This window comes from Desmodus rotundus, chromosome 3 (genome assembly GCF_022682495.2).
Source record: "Desmodus rotundus isolate HL8 chromosome 3, HLdesRot8A.1, whole genome shotgun sequence".
In the NCBI taxonomy this organism is placed as follows: Eukaryota; Metazoa; Chordata; class Mammalia; order Chiroptera; family Phyllostomidae; genus Desmodus; species Desmodus rotundus.
Genome location: NC_071389.1, coordinates 137,404,791 through 137,422,779, shown reverse-complemented (window position 1 = coordinate 137,422,779; position 17,989 = coordinate 137,404,791). Strand labels below are relative to the sequence as shown.

The following is a 17,989-nucleotide window of genomic DNA, read 5'->3' as shown; positions in this document are numbered from 1 at the left end:
TATGGTGTTGGAAAATCATGTTCTTTCCTTTTCTATTCAATAATATTTCAGCTTTAACATTGTGATGACTTTTGCTAAGGTATGACTCTAAAATACACTCTGATAATTGCTTAACAAATGGATGTCTCTAGACACGCGAGATACAAAAATAAGAGGAATACTGTAATCACACCAAATGCTGAAAGTTCTACCGAAGGCTCTGTCTCTGGGTTGGAGATGGCCGTTGCATTCACTGGCTTCTGGGCAGCTCTCATCGTTGTCTGTGTTTACGTGCAGACAGGTCTTTCTGGTGAGTAATAGGAAGACCGAGGGAAATCCAGCACTGTGCTATTGTGCTGTATCACTTTTAAACTTGAGCTGTGGTTTTCTCCATTGTTCCTCCCTACGGTAGCCCTTCCAGCTCGAACATTTTATGATTATGAAGGATGTATCAGCAAAATTACTAAGTGATTACTTCAAATTGCAGTATTTTATTTTTAAAAACATTTTAAACTTGATTTTAGAGAGAGGAAGGGGGGAAGAGAGAGAGAGAGAGAGAAAAAGAGAGACATAGAGAGAGAGATGTGGATTTGTTCTTCCACCTACGTATGTATTCACTGGTTAGTTCTTATATGTGCACTGACTGGGGATCAAACCCACGACCTTGGTGTATCAGAAGGACGCTCTAACCAGCTGAGCTACCTGGCCAGGGCTGTTTTTCTTGAGGAGGAAATTCCATGAAACAAACAGCTACTCTGGAAAAAAAAGTCTAGCTTCATAGGTCAAATTATCTTGTTAACCTAATTATTTGAATTCAGAAAAGTGTTGAAAAAGATTGCTTTGATTTAATATGTAAATCTATTATTGTACATTTTAAAAAATAAATATATCTGTAAGTTGTAGACAATGAGGTACTGAAGTTGTGAAAGGCAGTGATTTTGCAACTGAAATATGGAAAAGGCAAAAGGGTAAAATAATAATCCCGGAACTCGGCACAGCGGCTCCTTCCAGAATGCCCTGCTGCCCATCCCGTGAGTGCCGGCGAGGGGCTCGCGGAGACTGGCCGGGGCAGCGCCCCCTGAGAACACACCGGCGCTGTGGGTAGTCGGGGACAGTGTGGTTGCTAGTGAACCGAAGCACTAAAAACAAAACTTTAGTTGGAGACAGTCTACCTGAGAGTCTATTCTACGTGCATGAAACCCTAGGTAACCAACTCGGCACTCACAGGAATAAAGGTGGACAACCGTGTTCTTTATGATAATGACCTAGAAAATTTTTCTCATTTAAAAACAGTCAATTTGACCTTTCTCCTGAGCAAAAAGATAGCAGAAATTGATAAATGAGTGGACAGCAGACAGGACCCTTTCCTTGAACAAACAGCGGTTTTATTCCTGTACTGCTGAGGTTTGTAAGATACCATAGAGAATTTTTGACCAGAGTTACAAATATGAAAATATATTAAGAAAATACATAATTTAAATAGAAAGACTAATGGATTTCTTTGTTCAAACAGAGTTGGTTAGAAACACAACATTGTCAGGCAGACACTATAGTATGAAAAAATAGAATCATCTACTGCCATTTTAAATAACCAGATTTGCAGAGAAAGCATACATGATATTAAATACATAAAAGTGCTGTATTATAGAACATAGTAATTTCAGTTACTGGATTTATTTACCTTATTTATTTAAGCTTCACACCAACCAAGGAACAGTCCGATGAACCTCCATGGGCAATAGTGTTACTAGATACTGACCACTTACCAAATATCCAAAGTATTGGGCCAGGAGCAATTTCCACTGCACAAGTCTATGTTCTTTATCTATGAGCTGTTCGCTAATTTCTACAAGGTAGGAGGAGAGATTAAAGCTTCTGTCCTTGTCCTTGCAGAATTGATGAGCCTGCCGAGTCCCCCGGGAAGACCAGAGATCAAGAACTCCTCAGGCAAGAACATTGGTGCATCTGGTGTCGGCGTGGCCGACTAGGAAAGTGCGCGCAGGCCAGTGCAGACTCTGCCTCCAGCTTGCGGGTGGAGTACTGTCCAACTCCACTACGAGCCCCCAGCCACAGTTGCATGTGTTCCTTTCTTGTTGAGATGCTTATCTACTTACTCAGCTGTTAAAATACAACATCTCTAACATAACAGAGAGTTAACTCTTAGGGTAAAAATAGTATTTCTTAAAAGAAATTACTTAAGGCAGAAAACAGCCATAATTAACCTTTCTTGTGAATATTCTAGAAAGGACACATTACATTTGTCGGACATTCTTCACAGTTTTGAACAACTTATTTTGGTATCTAATATAAGATCATGTACATTGGCACGTAAGTTATAAAAATAATCTTTGGTAAATCTGTTAACAGATTTCTTTTATTTCTATTACCTAAACCTCCATTTTAGGAACATTCACCACCAATTTCCTTATTTTATGAATGTATCTATATAGACAACCTTTAAAACAATAAAATGCCTTCTTATTATATTGCATATATTTATTCCTAGGGAGCCTCCCTACAAGTGAAGAGTATTTTTTGAGTCAGAAATATTTCCATTGCTTGAAAGATTTTTAGAACAGAACAGTTTGGGGCTGTTATGGCTGCATCGAATGAGACCCTGCGTTTTAACTAAAAGGGCCAAACATTTTCAAAGGCCTCATCCACTACAAAAATCTAAACTAATGTGTTCAGAATTTCAAAATCAATCAATTTAGTCAAACACCTGGTCAATTTACACAGCTAAAGGAATCAATTCAATAGTTTAATTGGGTAAATCATCTGGCCAATGTAATCAAAGTGAATTAATTCCCCAAAGGGTAGTAGGTCTTAACAGAAACTTGGGGGTTTTAGAAAAACAGCCTGGATGCACAGAAGAGCTGCCATTTTCTCTTCCCGATGATGTCTGGTTAGATTGTTTCAGTTATTTCCCCTTCTTTGCATCATTTCACCTGTTCTCGGCAGTCACTGTTTACAGGCTTTCCTTTTACGTGAAACATTCTTTGGGTACCTGACGTGATTTGAAATCTTGGGTTAAGAACACTCAGAAGCTCAGGGAGTGTGGGCTGAGAAGAGCCTTTTCTACTCCTACTCTTCAGAAATGAGGTAGGGTTGAGGGCTTGCTCACCGCCACCTTCTTGCCGCTCTGTTTCTGCTGATCAATTGCTTTCATTTCCTCAATGAAAAGGAACCTGGCAAGTTTTTGAGCTGCTACCTCAAACAAACAGCTTATTACCTGTTGATTTTCACCAGGTCAAGTTTGCTCTGGCTCACGGGTGGGAACCTAAGTCTGGAGGACTCCAGAGTTGGGGCTCAGACCCTCCTGCTCCTGTCGGACAAACCTGGCAGGCAGTGATTGCCAGATTCCAACCTCAAACACCCAGAAAGTAAGTGAATGCCAGTTTAGTATATGGTAGTTAATCTTCTTGCAAGAGGGAAGAAGAATGTTTAATATAAGGAGCTGCTTCCTGAGATACTTCCTAAGGCAAGAGAATCAGACTGTGAGGTATTAAAATATGAGGTCTATTTTTGTATTGCTGGACACCTGCTTAGTAGTTTTACATTATTTTCATATGTTATTTTGGGTTTTCTTTCAAGAGAGAATAAAAAATTAATTAAAGATCCTCCCAGATAAAACTGTCCCTCAAATATCTGTGCTGTGGTCAGTTTAGTGTTTATGAGTGGTCATGGATGGAGGCTGAAAAGACTACAAAATACTAATGAATATGAGGAGATAAAATGAACAGAAAATAAAATCACATTTGACTGGGAAAGCAAACATATTCAAAAGGGAGCAGGGGACAAGTAATAAAAAATAGGACCTCATACTCACTACGGAACAGTAAATTACTCAGGACAAATATGTGCAGGCTCAGATAGGGAGATGAGTCTTTAAAAAATCTGATGTAAGAGCTGAAAATTGGCTGCTATCCAGAGAACCGAACGATAAGACAAAATTGACTTAATGAGTAGAGATTAAAGGAGTTAAAGAACCTGGATAAATAATTATTAAGATGCAAGACGGGCCTCTCGCAAGATTTGATAACTCCAAAGCACTTTGAAGATGGATGATTAAAGGGTGCCGCACAGGTGCACAGTCCGGACGCCCAGCAGGACAGGAAATGGAGTGTTTACCGAGACATAACCCATGACGGAATTAAATTAAAATACAGCCAATTGAGCTGAATGTCAAGGAAACCTGTTTTTCCCCTTCCTAAATTTAATAGATAACTAGATTATGTATTTAGTCTCTGGTGGAGGCAGGAGGGAAGTTAGTGAAATAATTGTTGCTAAGGAAATTTAAAATTAGGTAGAGGGTAAGAATAAGCATTTCCTGGATTAGACCAAAAGAACATAGTTTTCCCTTGTCATGTCCATTTCCACAACTCTGATTCCACCCCAGATACACCACGGCATGCGAGTGTTATCTGCTGCTACAGGTGTGCAGGTTTTTACGCTTTCAATTTTTGCTTTGTGAAATGAATTGATCTCTTTTCTAGATGCAGTGGTTTGCTATGGAAGCAGCATGAGCACTTGCCAGGGTGGCCCAGGGAAGGCTGCCCGCTGCCCTGACCTGGCTCGGCTACCTTGCTGCCTCACTGAGGCCCCGCTTCAGGCTTAACTGAAAATAGTCACAAGAACTCTAACTTTGTTATTGTGAAGCAAGCATTCTTTTATGTCAATAGAAACACGTAGTTTCTAGACACTGCCTAGCAGGTTACAGGCACTCTGTGAAAGTTTGCCGAATGAATGAAAAGCCGAAATGAATTTGTCTTTCTATGGATTCATGTGTTTTGTGATGAGCAACATTAGTTTAAAATTCTGCTTGCTTTTCCTCTTGCTCTTACCGCTCGGTGTAGGGAAAGTTATTCCGAATAGATATCACATGTCATAAATCTCTGGCCTGGCTCTCCTCCCTGTTGGTACGGCTGCCACACTTACACACGTGTCGTTCCTTTTCAGTTTTGGAAGACTCGCTTTCTAAACAGAGTCAAAGCCTAACACTGTCATTTCACAACGGCGCTGACCACAGGGAAACCGTGGACACCTGGAACCCTCTCAGCGCTCTTCATATTCATTCTTACAAAGTTTTTTCCTGTTTTTATAAATCTCAAATAAACCTGGAAACTTTCCTGGTTTGGGTGTGGCTTTCCATAACTATAAATATTTTAGATATATTTAATGATTTTTGATTACTATGCCAATTACATCCATTATAGCACTTATGGAACATTATGGCATGTGGCAAAAACATATACTTTGCAAATGAAGCTGTGAGATCAACAAACTTGATCTCTAATTCTTAGTTTATTATGCAGAAATTCGTATCCAGGAAAAGGCCAATGTTCCTGGCTCGTTTCTCAGGTAGCCATGATAATTCCATACAGATGCCTTTCAAATTTTCCCCAGGAAGACCCTCGGGACGGGACCTCAATGAGGGCAACACCCGCTTTTTGACTCACTGGAATTTACTGTAGTCAAAATAGGCACAGATCCTGAAGAGAAACTTGGTAGAAGATGTAGTGACTTTTGACCCCGATGATTTCCTAAAAGGATCTTTTGGAAAAATTTATACTAAGCACCACTGAGCATTCTTTTTTTATTTTTAAATTAATTGTATGTGGTCTTTGTGAACATTTCTATAAAAATGTTGGTGTTGGGTCCTTTGATCAGGAGTATAATCTGCCACTACAATCTTCTTTTGATGGAAAAACCAGTATGACCGGCATGATTTTGCCTTTTCCAGGAGTGCTGCCCACTGGAAATGAGACAAAGAGGGGTGTGCGTACTTCCACCAACACATCCATTACCGTCAGGGCTTGTGTGCGTGCCCTCCACACCATGATGCAGTGACATCATCTCCTGTCACTATGGATGCTGCTTTGCATGTTGATTATATTTCCAGTCAGCGTTCCAGGTGGCATTCTTCTCGATGTAAGGAATGTACCACTTCTGTTTGCATCCCTCTCTACCACCACCCTCCTCCCTGCAGCCTGGACTTGCACTGCAGGCCCCAGGCTTGAACCCCTGGCAGGAGAAAGGGGAGAGAGTAACTACTTCAGGCACAACCACCTCCTTCAGCTTTCGTGATACTCGATCCCTTCCTCCTCCTCCCAATCCTTTTTATGACTGTCCTATTTGTCCAAGTAGCATTTGGACCACCTTTGGAGCCCAAGATTCACAGGACTGCAAGCAGCAAAGCCAGCACACTACACGCTCTCTCCAGCCCTGTCCTTCGACGTCCTGTTCAGTGAATATCAAAACCAGTAAAAAGCACGGCCCCAGGGGTCGCCTCTGCAGCCACCCCCACCCCCTGGTACAGCAGTCCTGTCAGACAGGTTGAATCTGTTTATGTAGAACAACCCATGAACACTTTAGTGTGGAAAATAGTATTATATAAAGCTTAATATTAAACATTATGAAAAAATACATATTTACAGAAGAAACTACAAAATACAACTATGTACAATAATATCTGTTACTTTTAAATTATATAAATTCTTTAAAATTCTCCAGATTAATAAATTATACATAGTATCAATAGAAATAGCTGGCACCTCTTAGAGCATAAAGTGAGTTTAAAAAAAAAAATCACACAGTGAATAGCTTTTATCCAGGATGTCTTCGGGTGCATTCTCAGTGCCTTGAATAGCCCACATCTGAAAGGAAGGACACTGTGATTAGGGACTGTGCCAGGGTGTACCACACTTCTTTGTTCTGCGTATGAAAACTATACAAGGGAAAGACTGGGGAAAATGCCTAAAACTCAGCAGAGTTTAAGATGAGACTATCCCTGTAGGGTGCCTGCTCATTCCATTCAGAACCTTCTAGAATTGGAAAAGACTAGTGACTCTGGTCCAAACGCTGTGGTTTCACAGATGAGCCCACCGGCCCAGAGAGGCAGCAGACACCATGCAGGACTACATCACTTAATGCTAGTTAGTTCTAGAGCTAGGACTGAAGTTAACTATACCACCATCAGCTTCCTTCAGGAGCAACCAGGGTTTTTCTTAAAATGAACAAACAAACAAAACAACAACAACAAAAACCTCTCAAACAAGTCAAAACAAGACAAAGGAACCTCGGAGATGCCCAGAGCTCCTTCCTTCCTGGAGCTTCTTAAAGAATTTGACATGCAAAAAACTTACTTTACTATACAGATAAATTACGGAGCAATTATTTACAATACAAAGGCTTATCTGATGGACAAAGGACTCCTTTAAATAGCCGCTGTCTTCTATATTAGTGCTTTACAGCTTACCAACGCTTTACCATAACGTAATGGCTAGGTGGGTGGGTATAGATGTACAGAGAACTAAATAAAATTGAAGATCTTTTAGAAATGGAGATAAGATAGTTCTGAAATAATGTTTGTCCAGAAAAAGATGGTCTGATGTACAGATGGCTATGGGTCCATGTGGCAAGGAACTGAGCCTCTGCCAGCAGCCGCGTGAGCAGGCCCCCTGCAGCGGGCCTGCCGGCCCAGCCACACCTGCAGATGAAGGTGGACCTGGCCGCTGTCTGGACCACAACCTCCTGAGACACTCGGGCCAGAACCACTTTGCTGAGCCCCTTCCAAATTCCTGATCACAGAAACTGTGAGCTAATAAAAGTTGAGTTAAACTGCTGAGTTTCAGGATAATTTGCTAGGTGGTAATAAATAACTAATGCAATGTAACTTTAAATTTACAATAAGCCTATGTGTTAAATTAAGTCTCATTGATGGTCTGGAGTGGGAAAAGGAATGCAAACCCTCATCCGTCAAGTAAATATTGTCTGATCAAAGCCGTGCCTTATAAAGTTTATGTCTGTTTCCCTCCTGAATTTTTTATTTAAAAAATGCTGCAGGCTTGTTCTGGGAAATGTAAAAAACACATAAAATGAAAGAAAAATTATATGTTATTTTATTGTTCAGAGAAATTTGTTTTACTATTGTGGTATATTCCTTTCCAGTCTCCCCCCCCCCCCCCCCGGAACGTGTTGTTTTTATTTGTTTTATGTTCTACTTTTCTTAATTATTTCTAAGAATATCCATGTTTATTATAATATCCTCAAACTATCATTTTTGATGACTGCATTGTGTTCTATTCAGTGGATGTGCCATTGTATACCTAGTCCCCCACTGTTAAACATTTAGGTTTTTTCACTTGAAATTTTAACTATGAAAAGCTTCATGCATAAAGTTTTTCAGTACTTAAGCTGGTAGTAGAAATACTAGGTAACGAGATAAGAACATATTAAGGACCTTGGTATATACGGATTTTATACAAAGGGATTTTGTAATTTGAACTCCCAGTTGTGATTTCAAAGCATCCTCCCCGGCAGTGAGCCTTAGCGTTTGGAAAAGAAATGGGAAGCGAAGTGTGTCATAGAGGCCATCCTGGGCCAGGCAGGAAGAGAGAGCATGTGAAGAGCCCCTTAACTGTGGGAGCCCCTCCCCACACCGCCTCCATTCCCTGTTGCCACACTTCCAGGGCCTGTCCCTCAAGCCTTTGGGTAGAGGGAGAAATAGACGGTGCATGTTGGAAGAGCTCTGGTCTTTTCATGGTTTCCAGATCAATCATATCTTGGTAAATTAACTTGTAAGTTAGTGAAGTGAGCTCCTACCTCTGTGATACTCTGGATTCACATTTTCGTAGATTGGAAACAAGGGGTTTTCTTGTTCACTCCGTAGCTTCCTTGCTCTGAGGACGTCTCTCACGCACTGATGCAGGTACACATACTGACACTGGGAAGGGCAGAACACACGTCAGAGGAGGGCAAGTGCTCATGTGCAAAACAGGTGGAGGTCCTCACAAAGCAGCAGTGAGGTCCTATACAGTTAATACACTTCTTGATCATCACCTCACTAACGGTCTCCAGTACACAGAAGACCGACTGCTTTCCATTACCACCGAGACAAAATGGTGGAAATGGGCAGAAAGGCGGCGTTTATTCATTCTTTCGTACATGCATACGTATTTATACAGTATGTTTTATGAAGACCCGCTACTGTGTCTGGCATACAGTACGTCCTCCGCAAATATTTATTCAATAAACGAATGAATGCCAAACACTGTACTATGCATTTTACATAAATTATTTCATTTGATTACTTTGACAGCCTTGTGAAGTAGGTATAATCATACATCTAAGTTAAGTAAATTCTCCAAGGTCGCACAGCTAAGAAACGGAATCCTAGGATTTCATCCTGAATGTGTGACCTCAAATGTTCTCTTACTACACCAGTTTGCTTAGATAAATCTTAGTTGCATTGCATTATTGAATGACAAAATCCTTTCACCGTGTATTATGCTGTTTTATTCCTTTCTTTTGGGAGTGTAGTGAGAGAAAGGAGAGGTGTACAATAGACATCACTGGACTACCGGTTCCCTGAGGGCAAGTTCAGTGTCTTATCTACTCGGCTCTCTCAGCATTTGATTCTGGCTCATAGAAGGATCTCGGAGATGCCGGCTGGTGCAGAGAACTACAGAGGGTTACACAACGGGGACAGACCCACCTGTTAACTCTGAGAACTCCCAACTTTGAAAATGGAAACAAATATAGATGAGGTAGTGTTTGGTGGTTATAAGGACACCACAAAGCCCCCCGTGGACAACAGAAGCTCAGTCACAGGCAGCTCGGCGTGTGCACTGGCCCCATTCCTTACCGCCAACGAGCTCTCTAAAAGGGGAATGTATGTCCCTGTCCCTGTAAACTTAGTGCTTGGCCTTGTGCACACCTTTTTTTTGGTAAAAAATTTATTTATTTAGTTTTAGAGAGAGGGGAAGGGAGGGCAAAAGAGAGGGAGAGAAACATTGATTGGTCGCCTCTTGCACAACTCCAACTGGCGTGTGCCCTGATGAGGAATCAAACCAGTGACCTTTCAGTTTGCAGCAGGCTGGTGCTCAATCCACTGAGCCGCACCAGCCAGGGCTTGTGCACTTGTAATGACACAGCAACAGCTCCATGGAGAGAGGAAGTTGGGAAGAGAGCAGACACTGTGCGGGAGGCGCTGGGCTCTCAGTCTCATCTAAACTGAATCACGAGGCTGCTGAGGATCTCAGTTTCTCCACCTGTCAAACTAGGAGGCAAAGGTCTCCTCCACAGCTGACATCCTTTACCTTTATACCCCTAAAGTGTATAAAACTTTGTGTCGCTGTCAACTAGATGGACCCCTATGATCAAGGTGGTCCGCCTTAGAGTATTTCAAAGGTTTGAGACACAAAGTGAAACCATAAGGTATTCCCTTACCAACTATATTTAAAAGTGAACAAGTTTTGTTCACAAGGTGTTGCTCCTGATTGGACGCTAGCTCAGTCATCTACTCATGGGACTTCATCATGTAGGCCTGGTGAAATCATCAGGACAATTCGAAGAAACAAAACAATCATAAATGAGGCCTGTGTTAATATTAACGATTCTCTGCCTTTCTGCTCACAATTCTTGCGCACCTGTTATGAGGGTTTTGCTATCTCCGTCTTGAAAATTCAGAGAGGCCACTACCTTGAAAATGGTTGTTAGTACAGGCAGGCTCTTTTTTTCATCTTGAAAACAGCCCACCAGATTATAGACAGACACCTTCTTGCTCCCTCCCATCCAGAGCATGACTCGCATTTTCAATTCTCTAGAGATATTAAATTAATTTGGGACCTTAGTGTTCAGCGGTGAATGAGCTCTAATACCTCTATGTTATGCCTTATTAATAAATTCTTCAACAATGATCCACCATGGGCTTTGAAACCAGTTAATATTTATTAATTTGCCTTGTCTTAATATAAATTCTTCTTTTCCCAATAGAATGTCCCTTGGAAAATGATTACTACTAAAACCTTCAGGCTGTTAATGTGCCTCTCACTTCATTCACAAAAAGTAGACAAAGTTTAATGCATGAACCTCAATCACAAAAGATCCTTTTTTGCTCTGTTTAGCTAATTGGTGAAGCCTTAGTTTCATTCAACTTTGCTAAAAGTTGTAATATTAGGTAATTTTTATAGAATTATACTTAAGGTCTTTTCATGGTTCTTGAGTGCAGAATTTAGCAAAGGGGCAGATATGTGAACAAACACCTATAAAGTGATAAACGTGAGACAGAATTACGTGTGCAGAACGCTGCATACATAACAAGTGATCATATTCACTTCTGGGGGTGGCAAGTATCAAGCTAGAGAGAAAAGGAGACATTTGCATGAATCTGGGCAAAGAAATGTGACATTCCAAATGATGTAAATAGCATGAAGGTGCACATATATTCTGGAAACTGAGCAATCCAATGTAACTAAAATGCAGAGTTCATGGGTCATGGGAAACTCCCAGGACAATACCCAAATGGGCACTGAGCTCCCAGTCCTACAATGTCCCACTGTTTCCTTCCTGAGGAGAGCAGGTTAGATCCACAGACTGACCATCAGCTATTGTTCTTCAGTGAGTTACTGCTCCATCTGAATGTCTCTCTAGAGTCAGTCTGCCCCAAGGTAAGCTAAAGAAGGAGGGGCACACTTGCAAATCCTTTGTCTAACACCTTTGTTTAAAAATCCTTGTTCTTTGATATATTTATTATGACCTGGAAGATCTGCATCCCTTTGTATCCCAAATAAGGCAGAGTAAAGTTGAAGTTAACTATCTCCATGGACCCAGAAACATAACCCAATGGGTCAGAATATCCTTCCTCCTTTGCTGGAACAGTCACCCCCAGGGGCTCAGCTGCAGGTCAAACCCCTCTGCATGCACTGCCTGCCCCAGGTGAGCCCTGCTGTGCTGGGGCCAGGGCTTCAGAGACTGTAGGAGCAGTCCACCCTCAGCAGAGTCTCAGAGCGAGACAGATAATAGCTGGGTTTGTTTGGGATTTCATTTGCTGAGGGCGGAAAAAAAAGGAGAGAGAAAATTCTATCTACTTGCACTGCTTATTTCATCATGAACAGAAGAGTCAAAGCCAATTCTGCCCCAGGGAGGGGAACGACCGTGGGGTGAGTGGTGTTATGACATGAAAGTGGAGAGGTGGGCCCAATGACAGAGAGACTTGTACACAAGAATGAGAGTTTGAACTTCATTTTACAAGTGATGGGGAGCTTTCTAAGATTTTTGTGCCAGGAGCTGACACAGTTGTGGGTGGCAGTGGTGATGAAGAGTTATCAGGACAGGAACTGGAGACAAGAGACCCACTGGGAGCTGAGAAAGGGCTGGGCAAGGGTGCTGGCAGTGCGGTGAAGGACTGGAACAAAGAAAAAGATGTCAGGTAGAACTGACAGGACTTGGTGGCTGCTTGAACGCGGGAACTGCAGGAGAAGAAGCCAGACCCCTAGCTTGGGCAATCAGAAGGATGGCAAGGTGGGTGGGAAGACTGTCACCCAAAACTGGAAGGAGCCAGAGTAGCAGCGCTCTTGTTGTTATTACTGTCATTTGTTTTTTCAAAGACATGAGTTTTTTGAGTTTGAAATGACAGTAGGGCTTCCAGGTGGAACTTTCTCGTAGGTAGGTACATAGCTGAATGCTGGGAAAGAGAATGAGATTTGGGAAACATGGGCACGTACCTGGTTCTTGAAGCCATGGGAGTGGGGGGCATCACAGAATAAAGACAGGGACAGAAGAGCAGTACCTTGAGGACAGAGCCTTGGGGAAATCAAACAGTGAAAAGGCAACCTGAGGAACAAGGGCCACAGAGTCCTCAGAGAGGCAGGAGGAGAAGAAGAGAGCAGGGAACAGAAGGAGCTATGTTCACAGAGAAGGAGGGAGAGCTTCGGCACATCACGTTTCCCCTGCCCTGGAATTCCACCCACGATATTTACAATAGGGAGTGTCTGCTCATCGCCAAAATGTGTCTCCAGTGCTCTGGGCAGGTGTATGGAAGTGACCCATAGGCTGAGAAGCCTCTGACCATAACTAGGGAGTCTGAACATGCACACACACACACACACGTCCCCAGTGGTCATCAATGGTTGCCCCAACTCTTAAGTAAACCACTTATGGGTTACGTGATAGTGGATGGTCAGTGTCAACTTCATCAGCACTGAGAGAGAGAGAACTGCAGACAGGAAGTTCCTCCTGATGTGCTACAACAGGAAGTACTCAGCACCATCCACAAAACACTGTGGTGGTAAAAAGGGACCGGAATTTAACCGAGCCTCACATTGGCACACAGAAACTACGGGGAACAGAAGATACGTTATCATGATGAAAAAGCAGTCAATCACATCCACAATGTGGGAGCATCTACAGAACAAATGAATTGGTTTCTTTAACAAATATGTAGCACAGAAAACAAATTAGAGGGTAGATTATTATAGATTTTTATAGATCAAAAGAGACCTCAACCAAATGCAATGTGTGGACTTGGTATTCAAATGCAAACCAAGTATGAAAAGTTATTTTTGAGGTAATTAAGGATATTTAACACTGACTGAATATTAGATGATATTAAGAAATTATGATTAAAATTGTTAAATGTGATAATGATACTGTAGTCATAATTTTAAAAAAAGTCCTTATTTGTAATTTGCACATTCATACACATGGTATTTAAAGATGAAATGATGTGATAAGTAGAATTTTCTTTAAAATATTCCAGTGAGGTCATGGAAACAGTACCTGTGGGATAAAGATGAACAACGAACACAGAATGCTGATAATTGCATAAGTCTGAATTTGGGGAGAAGGAATGTCATAATACTCTTTTTCCTAGTTTTATGTACTTTTAAGACGTTTCAGAATAAAACAATTGCTGTAGTGAAACTACTCCTAGCCCAGGATGGTAGTGGTGGCACAGCCTGTGGGAGGCAGTGACGCCAGTGTTTCCCCAAATGTGTCACAGAATCTGAGCTCTGCATGATATGAACATGTGCTGCCCAAGAAAAAACCTTGGGGGCCCGAGGTGGTTTTCGGGATAGTGGGTCTGAAACAGCTCAGGGGATCTTTGCTGCAGGAGGCCCAGGTGAGTGGAGCAGGGCCTCCTGAGCAGTGTGCATGTGTGTGGTGACTGTAAGAAGGAGGTAGGATCAGGGAGAACTTCCCATTTTTTGACCATGGGAATTATATTTTAAACAGAGGATGCTGGTGCACCTCTATGTTCACTGCAGCATTATTTACAATAGCCAAGATATGGAAGCAGCCTACGCGTCCATTGATAGATGAGTAGATAAAGAAAAAGTGGTACATATATACAATGTTTGGCCACAAAAATGAATGAAATCTTACCATTTGCGACAACATGGATGGACCTAGAAGGTATTGTGTTCAGTGAGTAAGTCAGATGGAGAAAGAGAAATATAATATGGTTTGACTCATATGTGGAATCTAAAGAACAAAATAAATAAACAAAACAGAAACAGACTCACAGAAAGGGAAAGAGACTGATGGTTGCCAGAGGGGAGGAGGGGCTGGGGGGCTGGGGACAAAAGGTGAAAGGAGTAAGAAGTACAGATTGGGAGTTATGGAACAGTCATTTGGATGTAAAGTACAGCATAGGAATATAGTCAGTAATACTGTAGTAACTATGTGTGGTGTCAGATGGGTATGAGACATAGGGAGATCACTCTGTAAGTTACATAAACGTCTAACCACTATGCTGCACACCTGAAACTAATATAATATAGAATGTCATTGAAAAATAAGAAAATTTAATTAAATGGAGGATTTCACAGAGTTATGTGGGAAACACGAGGGTAAGAGAGCTTGGGCCATGCAAGGCAAATATGCAGGGAATTACAGGCATGGTGCATGTGGGGACACAGACCTGTCCCAGGGGCTGTGGGGCAGTGAACTTGCTGCTTAGGGCTTCAGATTCTCTAGAACAGGTTCAAGTGCCAGTCTGGCCATTTCATAGATGTTTAAAGCCCTTCAGCCTCTGAACCTCAGTTTTCTAGTCTGGAAATGGGAAATAATAACCCTCTTATCTGATTATTGTGAAAATCTAATGAGTTAACATGTTAAAAAATGCTCTGCAAATGCCAAGGGACTGTACAAATGGATGCATTTATCCTTTGCAATCAATGTCCTTTGGTCTCTCCAAGCTGGGAGGTGCAGCTGGAGTGCACTGGAGGAGAGAAGAGGTTAGAATCTGTTTCCTCTTTACCAACTGAAGTTCTTGTGCTCACCCACCAGACTACCTAAAAATGATCTGCAAGATGGTCTGGCCTTGGACTTTCTCCCATGTATAATGTATTGATTTAAAAAAATCTATCTTCCTACCCACCCATCTGCAGAAGATAGGCAACCAGCTCAATAAAGATAAGGGTACACACCATCTTCAAAGGTCACTGAGATTTGTTTCAAAATGACGAGTCCTAGAAAAATTGTATATTCAGTGCTCTTCTCTTCCCAATGAGTCATAGTTGTTTTCCCTACTCAGATTAAAGCCCTGGGCAGTTGGGAGGTTTGAGGGAGGAGGCATGGAGAGTAGCCTCTGTCCGTTAGCCTGTGACTCTTACCTCAGTCTGGACCATGTGAACCCTGTGAAGCCTTAGGTCATGCACTGCTCCATAGATGTCCACAGCGTCTTTGGAGTCTAATTGCTGGAGGATTCGGTCCAATGCGATAAAGGTTCCAGTCCTACCCACGCCGGCACTAGAACAGATATTGAAGGAAGACTGAGACTTTTTATTATATTGGTCTTTCAAGACTATATCCAGAGACTTTAGCAAAATCTTTCTTTTCCTTTCCAAGTTCTGGGAGGACATAGGAATACTTCTTTCTCTCCATATGCTCTCTCAAAGAAATATAACCTACAGCTCCAGCCTCTACCTCTTTCATTCACCTCCCCCCCCCCCGACTCCACCAGGGGTAAGTACTGCTCTGCACTTGGTATGTATCATTTCCATGCATTTTAAACACTTTTCCAGGGCTTCTAGCCAAGATGGAGGTGTAGGTAGATACCCTCCTTGCACAACCCAAAGAAGGACAACAACAAATTTAAAAATAAAAAATCACCAGAACTGCCAGAAAATCAAACTGTGGAAATCCAACAACCAACAAGTTAAAGAAGAAACATTCATCCAGACTGGTAGGAGGGGTGGAGGCGGGCAGCTGGGGTAGAGAGTACTCCCGGTAGGGCAGCAACTGGAGGACCGGGTGGTCCCACATTTGCGTGCCGATAACCAGGAGGAACAACTGTGGAACAAGACAGACCATGCAACTCAGGGTTCTAATGAGGGGAAATGAGCCTCAAAACCTCTGACTGAAAAAACCTGTGGGGGTTGAGGTGGCAGGAGAAACTCCCAGCCTCACAGGAGAGTTCATTAGATTGACCCACAGAACATACACAAACCCACCCACCCGGAATCAGCACCAGAAGGGGCCCAATTTACTTGTGGGTAGCAGAGGAAGTGACTGAAAGCCAGCTGAGAGCTGAGCAAGTGGCATTGTTCCCTCTCAGACCTGTCCTCCACATACAGTTCCCCAATGCAGCGACTTGGGTGGCCCTGTCCTGGTGAATACCTAAGGCTCCACCCCTTACTATGTAGCAGGTGCACCGAGACAAAAAAAAATATGGTTCACATGAGAGAACAGATCAAAGCTCCCAAAACAGAACTAAGCAATAAGGAGATAGCCAACTTATCAGATGCACAATTCAAAACACTGGTAATCAGGATGCTCACAGAAATGGTTGAATATGGTCGCAAAATAGAGGAAAAAGTAAAGGCTATGAAAAGTGAAATAAAGGAAACCAACAGTTAAGGGAAGGAAACCAGGATTCAAATGAATGGTTTGGAGCAGAAGGAAGAAAGAAACATTCAACCAGAACAGAATGAAGAAACAAGATTTCAAAAAAATGAGGAGAGGCTTAGGAACCTCTGGGATAACTTTAAATGTTCTGTTCCACCATCTGAATCATAGGAGTGCCAGAAGGAGAAAAGGAAGAGCAAGAAGTTGAAAACTTACTTGAAAAAATAATGAAGGAGAACTCCCCAAGCTGCCAAAGGAAGTAGACTTCCAGAAAGTCCAGGAAGCCCAGAGAGTCCCAAAGAAATTGGACCCAAGGAAGCACACACCAAAGCACATCAAAATTACCTTATGCAAGATTAAAGATAAAGAGAGAATATTAAAAGCAGCAAGAGAAAAGGAGACAGTTACTTACAAAGGAGTTCCCATAAGACTGTCAGCTGATTTCTCAAAAGAAACCTTGCAGGCAAGAAGGGACTGGATAGAAGTATTTGAAGTCATGAAAGACAAGGACCTACATCCAAGAGGTCTCTATCCAGCAACACTATCATTCAGAATGGAAGGGCAGATAAAGTGCTTCCCAGATAAGGTCAAGTTAAAGGAGTTCATCATCACTAAGCCCTTATTATATGAAATGTTAAAGGGACTTATCTAAGAAAAAGAAGATCGAAACTACAAATAGTAAATGACAACAAACTCACAACTATCAACAACCGAACCTAAAAAAAGAATTAAGCAAACAACTAGAACAGGAACAGATTCACAGAAATAGAGATCACATGGAGGGTTATCAGTGGGGAAGGGCAGGAGGGAGAATAGGAGAAAAGGTACAGGGAATAAGAAGCATAAATGGTAGGTACAAAATAGACAGGGGGAGGTTAAGAATAGTATGGGAAATGGAGAAGCCAACAAACGTATATGTACAACCCATGGACATGAACTAAGGTGGGGGAATGATGATGGGAGGGGTTCATGGTGGAGGGGAATAAAGGGGAAAAAAATGGGACAACTGTAATCTCATAATCAATAAAATGTATTTAAAATAAATAAAATAAAAATAAAATAAAAAATTTTCCCACATCCATGTAAATCCATGAACAATAATTCATCTTATATATTTCAAAAATTCACTGAAATGGTAACATGTCTCATGTATTCTTCTGACAACTTTTCTACTCATATTGTGGGGGGTTTTTTGTTTCTTTGTTTTCCCAGGCTATACGCGCATCAGTGGTTCCTTTGAAGACATCACAAGTCTCAGGTTTCGTACTGTGTTTTGAGATTTACCCATGTTGCTACACATACATAATTTTTTAACATACACTATAGAGTTCATAAACCACTGCTAATCCATCCACTGCTAATCTATTCCCTATTGATA

At 41.8% G+C, this 17,989-nt stretch overlaps 1 protein-coding gene and 1 non-coding gene across 4 annotated transcripts in view; both read right to left on the bottom strand.

Annotated features, from left to right (window-relative positions):
* Positions 1 to 1,342: 1,342 nt before the first annotated feature.
* Positions 1,343 to 17,989, bottom strand: part of PTPRB (protein tyrosine phosphatase receptor type B) — a 105,105-nt gene continuing 88,458 nt past the window's right edge. For all 3 annotated transcript variants that reach the window (XM_024576357.4, XM_045184650.3, XM_024576358.4), the window contains 3 exons: positions 15,378 to 15,513; positions 8,584 to 8,704; positions 1,343 to 6,635 (listed from right to left, as the gene is read on the bottom strand). In XM_024576357.4, coding sequence (XP_024432125.2) covers positions 6,613 to 6,635; positions 8,584 to 8,704; positions 15,378 to 15,513 — 280 coding nt within the window. In that variant the 3' untranslated portion in view covers positions 1,343 to 6,612. The remainder of the gene's footprint in view (positions 6,636 to 8,583; positions 8,705 to 15,377; positions 15,514 to 17,989) is intronic.
* LOC112319195 (small nucleolar RNA SNORD42) lies at positions 17,831 to 17,909 on the bottom strand. Its single transcript, XR_002976297.1, has one exon. It is a non-coding gene; the product is annotated as a small nucleolar RNA SNORD42 (small nucleolar RNA).